General features: G+C 55.2%; 2 protein-coding genes across 2 annotated transcripts in view; both read right to left on the reverse strand.

Moving 5' to 3' along the window:
- Positions 1-2,436: 2,436 nt before the first annotated feature.
- On the reverse strand, positions 2,437-8,220 carry RSC1A1 (regulator of solute carriers 1). Its single transcript, XM_018574867.1, has 4 exons — positions 8,146-8,220; positions 7,741-7,771; positions 5,975-6,343; positions 2,437-3,710 (listed from the first exon to the last, which is right to left on the reverse strand). Exons 1-4 carry the CDS (start codon positions 8,218-8,220, stop codon positions 2,437-2,439), a joined length of 1,749 nt encoding a protein of 582 aa, XP_018430369.1.
- Positions 6,002-9,041, reverse strand: part of DDI2 (DNA damage inducible 1 homolog 2) — a 12,076-nt gene continuing 9,036 nt past the window's right edge. Inside the window, exons 9-10 of the mRNA XM_018574870.1 lie at positions 8,230-8,289; positions 6,002-6,343 (exon numbers count right to left, since the gene is read on the reverse strand). Coding sequence (XP_018430372.1) covers positions 8,273-8,289 — 17 coding nt within the window. The 3' untranslated portion in view covers positions 6,002-6,343; positions 8,230-8,272. The remainder of the gene's footprint in view (positions 6,344-8,229; positions 8,290-9,041) is intronic.

Here is a 9,041-nt window from a genome sequence, read left to right on the forward strand (position 1 = left end):
AGATCCGTCGCCAGTGCCGCCAGCACATGCAGAGAGAGATCCGTCGCCAGTGCCGCCAGCACATGCAGAGAGAGATCCGTCGCCAGTGCCGCCAGCACATGCAGAGAGAGATCCGTCGCCAGTGCCGCCAGCACATGCAGAGAGAGATCCGTCGCCAGTGCCGCCAGCACATGCAGAGAGAGATCCGTCGCCAGTGCCGCCAGCACATGCAGAGAGAGATCCGTCGCCAGTGCCGCCAGCACATGCAGAGAGAGATCCGTCGCCAGTGCCGCCAGCACATGCAGAGAGAGATCCGTCGCCAGTGCCGCCAGCACATGCAGAGAGAGATCCGTCGCCAGTGCCGCCAGCACATGCAGAGAGAGATCCGTCGCCAGTGCCGCCAGCACATGCAGAGAGAGATCCGTCGCCAGTGCCGCCAGCACATGCAGAGAGAGATCCGTCGCCAGTGCCGCCAGCACATGCAGAGAGAGATCCGTCTCCAGTGCCGCCAGGATATGCAGAGAGAGATCCGTCTCCAGTGCCGCCAGCACATGCAGAGAGAGATCCGTCTACAGAGCCGCCAGCACATGCAGAGAGAGATCCGTCTACAGAGCCGCCAGCACATGCAGAGAGAGATCGGTCCCCAGTGGCGCCAGCACATGCAGAGAGAGATCGGTCCCCAGTGGCGCCAGCACATGCAGAGAGAGATCCGTCGCCAGTGCCGCCAGCACATGCAGAGAGAGATCCGTCTCAAGTGCCAGGCACACAATAGCGACCATTCCTGGAGGGAGAGGCTGCTCTGCGTCTCATTCTTTGGCGAAAATTTTAAACAAAACTTATTTTTAAAATGAAATGAGACAAGGTCACTTTACCTCCTGATAGCCCACCCCACAGCGACACTCCTTTCCCACCTCCCGATAACGCATGCTCCCTCACTGCCTCTCAACTACACTGAACTGGGCCTATTAGCATCAATGGACTCCAGCTCGTCACTGGGCTGGCTCCATGTTCAGCAATACAGCCCAATGCACGCAGTGTGAAGGGACCCTCGGTGCGTTGCTCTAATGCGAGTCTTTCAGGTATAGCAGAGCATGTGCAGTGGCCTGAACGCTACACATGGGCACGGGCCATGAGATCATTCACCTGGGTAAGTTACAGCGGGGAGGTGGGTGAGGGGCATGGAGCAGCGAGTAAAACTTTGCTGGGGGAATTGCTTTTAGGAGACACCGCTGCTTTGCCATCAAAATGGGCAGGTGACAGTCTTTCGGAGCCCTACGTAGTCCTGATCTATGGCCTGGGCAGGGGAGAGGACTGAGTGTAGAATAAAAGGTAGGTACAATTGCCCATGTGTACCAATCTGTAGCTGCAGAATACCATGGTGACCTACGCCCACTTGCTGGGTGCTGCAGCCACAAAACTCTGAGGAGATCCTAACAACTGGCAAGACTACAGAACAGGACACAAGACGCTTCAGAGTCTCAAGTATAAAGCAGTCTCAGAGTATAAAGCACCCCCTTTCCCCCCCAAGGCAGTTATATTTACCAAGCCAAGCTGCATAGCTAGACGGATAGGGGGGAGCACGTGACCTCCCTAGGCGACAATCAGGCCCAAACCTAGTCACGTGGGGGGCATGGTGCAGCACAACCTTATCTCCGTCTAAGCTCCGATACGAGCAAACACCGGAGCTTAGAGGAGGTTGGGATGCTGCAGCGGGGAGGTGCAAGGGAATGAGGCTGAGAGTATTTAAAAAGGTGGGAGGGTGGACTATATGTAGACATGGTTACTTTTCCCTGAACGGTGACAGCGTCCCTTTAAATCCAGAGGAACCTCTCCTATCCAGTACAGGTTTCCATTCCCAGCACACAAGCAATGCACGACGCCCCATGACAAGTCCGGGCACATTATGGACGCATTAATCAGATTCATACACTGGCTTAGAATGATAAAATGGGTATTAAGTGGATCATCATGCTGCAAACAGGCTTGTTATATATTCCTTATACGAGCCCTGCACGTACACAACGCCCCATGCAGACGGCTGAAATAGGCCAGCAAGCGTCACTGGACTTCAGATACCCTTTAGAAAATTTCAGAACTACGTTAAAAAGGGAGGAAACGGGAGTATGGCTCTTCAACAAAACGTGAATGTCTCTTCGGTCAGATATCCTCCAGCACACAAGGCGTCCTTTTCTTCTCCGCTAATGAAATAAAATTGCTTCCATGGCTTTCGGGAAGTACACAGTGCCGGCCATTGTTGAACGTGCTGACGATGCTTTTGCTATTGAATCCCGCCAAACCTTCTGCTCGCCGGACCACGCTTGGGCAGCTTGCACGCGTCTCTTCTGCTGAGCAAGAACGGCAAATTTTGGCATGGGGGACGCAGCCGATTCGCCCCTCCGAAAAATACAGGCCAGCGGAATCCTGCTTTCCAGATTTTTTGGGGGTGAAGAGATAACATTACGTAGGAACGACAATATTTTTGGCCAGCAAAGCAAGCAGCGCCAGCTCCACGTTCCCGTCAGCGCGCTCCAGTGCCAAACGTGCATCATGCAATGGGAACCCCGCTTGGACGATCCTCTCTACAGCAGATGGGGAGGAGGCCGTAGGTCGCGCAACGGGGATCTGCCCGCCAACGCGTCCTTCAGGATCAGAAGTCGGCCAAGATAGTCCGTCGTCAGCAGGCGAGGTTTGGATAGGATTTCCGTTCACATCAGTGGCCTCAGCAGAGGGAAGACTGGACACAGGGGGCTCTGTGATGTCGGCTGTGTCTAACAGAGAGATATCAGAATAGCAGAGGTCACTCTCCTCCTGTACGGAGTCTTCGGACAGATTGCGCTCTTCCTGTACGGAGTCGTCGGACAGATTGTTGTCCTCCTGCATCAAATCTTCAGACAGATTGTTGTCCTCCTGTACGGAGTCTTCGGACAGATTGCGCTCTTCATGTATGGAGTCTTCGGACAGATTGCGCTCTTCATGTATGGAGTCTTCGGACAGATTGCGCTCTTCCAGTACGTAGTCGTCGGACAGATTGTTGTCCTCCTGTACGGAGTCTTTGGTCAGATTGCGCTCTTCCTGTACGGAGTCTTCGGTCAGATTGCGCTCTTCCTGTACGGAGTCTTCGGACAGATTGCTCTCTTCCCGTCTCAAGTCTTCAGAGATTGCCGAATTTGCGGTTTTTTGAACCGGACCCCGACACAGCAGAGCCCCGTTGGTGTCCCGTTCCCCGGTCACATTCTTCTTGGAAGGGGCGTCCTCCGATGACCTGTCCTGGAGGGATCCTGGGTGACCCGGAGGAAATGGCTCTTCCGTGGCTCTAGACGGCCCCTGGCCACTGGCCACTAACAATCGATGGAGTTCTTTCAGAGCAGCAGCCAGAGAGAAGCAGCTTTCGTCTACGTCGGTTCCGGGGGATGGTTTTGGGCCATCCTGCGGGGTGTCGTCGACATGAGAAATGGCAGCGCCGGGCGCGTCAGAGGAGGCCGGGTGGTTGCTAGAGTTTTCCGAGGACGGCGGCTGCGCATTGCCGGCACTATATCGTTCGCAGGTCTCGGCGGCAGCTACTGCGAGAGGCGTCTGTGTGTCCACATCCATTGTGTCCTCCGTGTTTGTAGGCAGAAGAGCAGGAGGAGGAGCCTGAGGTGAGTGACCGGCGTGCAGCTCGGCATCGTGATCTTTAACAAATGCTGAATTCTGACTTGTAGGATCTCCCCGGTGCTGGGCTTGCACAAAGTCAGCTAGTGCGTCCTTGAGGGCCACCGTGGGCCCCGTGGCCTGGTCTACACTGGATAACTGAGAAGATGAAGACTCTGCAGAGTCAGAAAGTCCCAAGGGCTGAGGCGGGTGGTCTGTCTGAGAAGCGCAAGCAGCATCCACTGCGCTGGCATCTATGGCTGACTCGCTGCTCTCCGCGGACGGGGGCGGGCAGACGCTGGTTTGGGTGGATACTGATTGAGCGGGAGGAGCTGACGTGTCGCCTGGGGCATGGACAGGGTGGCGAAGCCCATCAGTCGGTGGCACCAGCGATGGACGATCCACTGAGGTAGTTTCCTTGTCTGAAATAAAAAAGGTAAGAAAACATATTAGAGCAGAAAGGACGGTTCTCTCAGCGCGTCGGTCCGGGATCTGAACTGCAGAAAGAACGCCGGCAATGTACAAAATCACTGCGAGTGCAGAACAAGCAGATACGTCCTGGGCGGGGGCGGAACTAGAAATCACAGGGCCCCGTAGCAAAATGTTGTATGGGGCCCCCCGTGATTGTTAGTTATGCCTTTGCAGAGCCCACCAAACAGCCCACCTGAGAGTGACCCTGCAGAGCCCACCATAGACTCTCTATGGCGGGCTCTGCAGGGTCTCAGATGGGCTGCACACCTCTTACCTGTCAGCGATGTCCGCCTCTGTGGTCGCCGGGGCCCCGCCTCCTCTTACATCACTGGCCCCACCTGCTCTTAGGTCGCTAGCCAGTGACGTAAGAGGAGGCGGGGTTGCTCTTAGGCGGGCCCCGCCTCCTCCGAATGCGAACGCCGGCCTCTTCTGCCGTAGCTGCTGGCTGTCACTGACACAGCTCGGCAGCGGCTGTGAGGGGGAAACGCGGCTGCGGAGCTTTGCCAGACTTCTGCTCGCCGGACCACGCTTGGGCAGCTTGCACGCGTCTCTTCTGCTGAGCAAGAACGGCAAATTTTGGCATGGGGGACGCAGCCGATTCGCCCCTCCGAAAAATACAGGCCAGCGGAATCCTGCTTTCCAGATTTTTTGGGGGTGAAGAGATAACATTACGTAGGAACGACAATATTTTTGGCCAGCAAAGCAAGCAGCGCCAGCTCCACGTTCCCGTCAGCGCGCTCCAGTGCCAAACGTGCATCATGCAATGGGAACCCCGCTTGGACGATCCTCTCTACAGCAGATGGGGAGGAGGCCGTAGGTCGCGCAACGGGGATCTGCCCGCCAACGCGTCCTTCAGGATCAGAAGTCGGCCAAGATAGTCCGTCGTCAGCAGGCGAGGTTTGGATAGGATTTCCGTTCACATCAGTGGCCTCAGCAGAGGGAAGACTGGACACAGGGGGCTCTGTGATGTCGGCTGTGTCTAACAGAGAGATATCAGAATAGCAGAGGTCACTCTCCTCCTGTACGGAGTCTTCGGACAGATTGCGCTCTTCCTGTACGGAGTCGTCGGACAGATTGTTGTCCTCCTGCATCAAATCTTCAGACAGATTGTTGTCCTCCTGTACGGAGTCTTCGGACAGATTGCGCTCTTCATGTATGGAGTCTTCGGACAGATTGCGCTCTTCATGTATGGAGTCTTCGGACAGATTGCGCTCTTCCAGTACGTAGTCGTCGGACAGATTGTTGTCCTCCTGTACGGAGTCTTTGGTCAGATTGCGCTCTTCCTGTACGGAGTCTTCGGTCAGATTGCGCTCTTCCTGTACGGAGTCTTCGGACAGATTGCTCTCTTCCCGTCTCAAGTCTTCAGAGATTGCCGAATTTGCGGTTTTTTGAACCGGACCCCGACACAGCAGAGCCCCGTTGGTGTCCCGTTCCCCGGTCACATTCTTCTTGGAAGGGGCGTCCTCCGATGACCTGTCCTGGAGGGATCCTGGGTGACCCGGAGGAAATGGCTCTTCCGTGGCTCTAGACGGCCCCTGGCCACTGGCCACTAACAATCGATGGAGTTCTTTCAGAGCAGCAGCCAGAGAGAAGCAGCTTTCGTCTACGTCGGTTCCGGGGGATGGTTTTGGGCCATCCTGCGGGGTGTCGTCGACATGAGAAATGGCAGCGCCGGGCGCGTCAGAGGAGGCCGGGTGGTTGCTAGAGTTTTCCGAGGACGGCGGCTGCGCATTGCCGGCACTATATCGTTCGCAGGTCTCGGCGGCAGCTACTGCGAGAGGCGTCTGTGTGTCCACATCCATTGTGTCCTCCGTGTTTGTAGGCAGAAGAGCAGGAGGAGGAGCCTGAGGTGAGTGACCGGCGTGCAGCTCGGCATCGTGATCTTTAACAAATGCTGAATTCTGACTTGTAGGATCTCCCCGGTGCTGGGCTTGCACAAAGTCAGCTAGTGCGTCCTTGAGGGCCACCGTGGGCCCCGTGGCCTGGTCTACACTGGATAACTGAGAAGATGAAGACTCTGCAGAGTCAGAAAGTCCCAAGGGCTGAGGCGGGTGGTCTGTCTGAGAAGCGCAAGCAGCATCCACTGCGCTGGCATCTATGGCTGACTCGCTGCTCTCCGCGGACGGGGGCGGGCAGACGCTGGTTTGGGTGGATACTGATTGAGCGGGAGGAGCTGACGTGTCGCCTGGGGCATGGACAGGGTGGCGAAGCCCATCAGTCGGTGGCACCAGCGATGGACGATCCACTGAGGTAGTTTCCTTGTCTGAAATAAAAAAGGTAAGAAAACATATTAGAGCAGAAAGGACGGTTCTCTCAGCGCGTCGGTCCGGGATCTGAACTGCAGAAAGAACGCCGGCAATGTACAAAATCACTGCGAGTGCAGAACAAGCAGATACGTCCTGGGCGGGGGCGGAACTAGAAATCACAGGGCCCCGTAGCAAAATGTTGTATGGGGCCCCCCGTGATTGTTAGTTATGCCTTTGCAGAGCCCACCAAACAGCCCACCTGAGAGTGACCCTGCAGAGCCCACCATAGACTCTCTATGGCGGGCTCTGCAGGGTCTCAGATGGGCTGCACACCTCTTACCTGTCAGCGATGTCCGCCTCTGTGGTCGCCGGGGCCCCGCCTCCTCTTACATCACTGGCCCCACCTGCTCTTAGGTCGCTAGCCAGTGACGTAAGAGGAGGCGGGGTTGCTCTTAGGCGGGCCCCGCCTCCTCCGAATGCGAACGCCGGCCTCTTCTGCCGTAGCTGCTGGCTGTCACTGACACAGCTCGGCAGCGGCTGTGAGGGGGAAACGCGGCTGCGGAGCTTTGCCAGTGACAGTCAGCACCCTCACATGCCATAGCGACCCAGGCGGCATCAGAGGGATGCCCTGGCCGGGCCCCCATAGCGGCCGCCTGGATCGCTATGGCGATTGTTACGCCACTGGGCCTCGCACCTCCCAAGCCTCACCATTGGTCCATTAATATAATGGGCGGCCTCACCAGGAGCATGCAATCTATCTGACCGAGGGTAAAGTGGCAAAATCTTTCATAATTACCACCGAAACTTGATTTAAAAAAAAAAAAAATTAGAACTTCTGCCCCCCCCACCTCGTTTTATATATATTTCATATAAAATGAAGACAACGATTGAAGGGAGCCAATTCCCTACCACAACCCACCCTCCCCCTCCAAGAACAGCCCTCTCACTCTTCCCACGTCACAATTACTGCACGTGTCTAATTACTGTCTGTGCTGGCCCAGCTATTCCATCCCTCCCTTGTGGCTCTGAAGGGCACACACTGAAATCACAGCCACAGGTTTATGGTGTTGTAGTGCTGTAATTGCTTAAAAAGTGTTAGCTCGAGTGAGGCTTTCATTTGTTTTGTCACCAATATGCTGTCATATTTCTCTTCAGAATGAACAGTGTTGTCACCCGTCTGGAGGAAGTTGAATACTGGCAGATTAAAGCTGAACTCCGGGACGGTTACTGACTTTGACCATCACTTCCTGCTATTTAAGTGCATTAGAAACCTGGGTGTTTTTATTGTGTTTCACCTCCAAGCCTAATCCAGGATGTCCTTGCTTTCATATAGAAAGTGCAGCTATGCCCAGGGACCTGGAGGAGGCATCGGCCCCGGAATAAACTACAACTCCCATCGTGCAATGGAAGTTACAGTTCTCGATGGAGGGGATTGTGGGCGCAGACTGTGAGAATATGTAGAGAGGTGAATGGGGGTGTACACCAGGAGTCACCTGACTCGTCAATCAAACTGCACCACGTTAGTGGTTAGGTCAGACCGGGGGGTATGAAACGCCCGGGTCCTCCGACTACAGGAAATACATTGTTACGGGGATGTGGCCGGGGGAAAAGCGGCCACGGGTCTTACCAAAAGGGAAATAGAGGTGACTGTGCCTCTTTCTGAATGACTCGAGTAAGGACTGCTCAGTGGGTGGAGATCTGTATATAAATATATATATATAAACCAAAGGATGCAGCTTTCCACAAACTGACATGAAATGTCTGCCCGCCCGGAGTTCTCCTTTAAAGCCACGTCACAAAAGGGGAGGAGTCTTATTACCACGGACAGATCATACGCATCATGCCTCCCCTGACCAGAGTGCACCATGAAATAAAACCCCCGGGTTCCCTTCATTGGTATTACCTGCGTTTGGCCCCCCTCCTGCGGCGGATCACACGTGCATGCATCATGGTTTCCGCTGCTCTGTGTGGATTAGGAGACACAAAACAGCACACGTGTGTTAAACATCACAAGCCTCGTGCAGTTAGCGGCCTGGGGCCCTCTGTGCGCCCCGTATCACATAAATCGCTATGGGGCCAATTGCTTTTGCAGGATGCAATTAAAGACTATTCCATGTAACAGCTCACAGGGTCCGGACGGGGAGCAATTCAGGAGAACATATTCCACTCCGGGGTGGCACGTGCACAGTCGCTGTTAAATTCTCAGCGTCCCTTTAGGTGCCGGGATGTCCTCTAGGCCAGTGCTTCTCAAAGTGTGGGTCGCGACCCCATGTGGGGTCCCGCAAGTGAACAGGGGGGGGGGGCGCGATCCGAGTCCCCGGCCAAGACCGCCATCAGGGGGGTATGGCCGTTACTTGTGTGAGGGGCCCAGGCAGCCGAGGAGGTCTGGGCTCCAAGCTAGATTGTTTTATTTCAGTTTAGAGGCCGTTCACATTGAGCGGTTCGCAAATCGCGCGATATCGCGCAAATGCTTGCATTGCGCAAGCTTGAAACCTCTAGGCTGTGTTGGGGTGACATGCGTTCTTCCCTGGCAGGAAATCTCGCGGGCGCTATCAGTCAATAGCCATGGTGAAGGGTTGTGATGTGCAACATGCACAGGGCTTAAAAAATTTGAGGGTGTCTCACCAGTCAGCATGACCGGACTATAGCGTGGCAATTTATGGTAACATTTTTGGGGGACAGATGGAGCTTTATAATCACCACGGGGGGGGGGGG

The sequence above is a fragment of the Nanorana parkeri genome, unplaced genomic scaffold (assembly GCF_000935625.1).
Source record: "Nanorana parkeri isolate BGI_ZX_2015 unplaced genomic scaffold, ASM93562v1 scaffold3303, whole genome shotgun sequence".
NCBI classification, from domain to species: Eukaryota; Metazoa; Chordata; class Amphibia; order Anura; family Dicroglossidae; genus Nanorana; species Nanorana parkeri.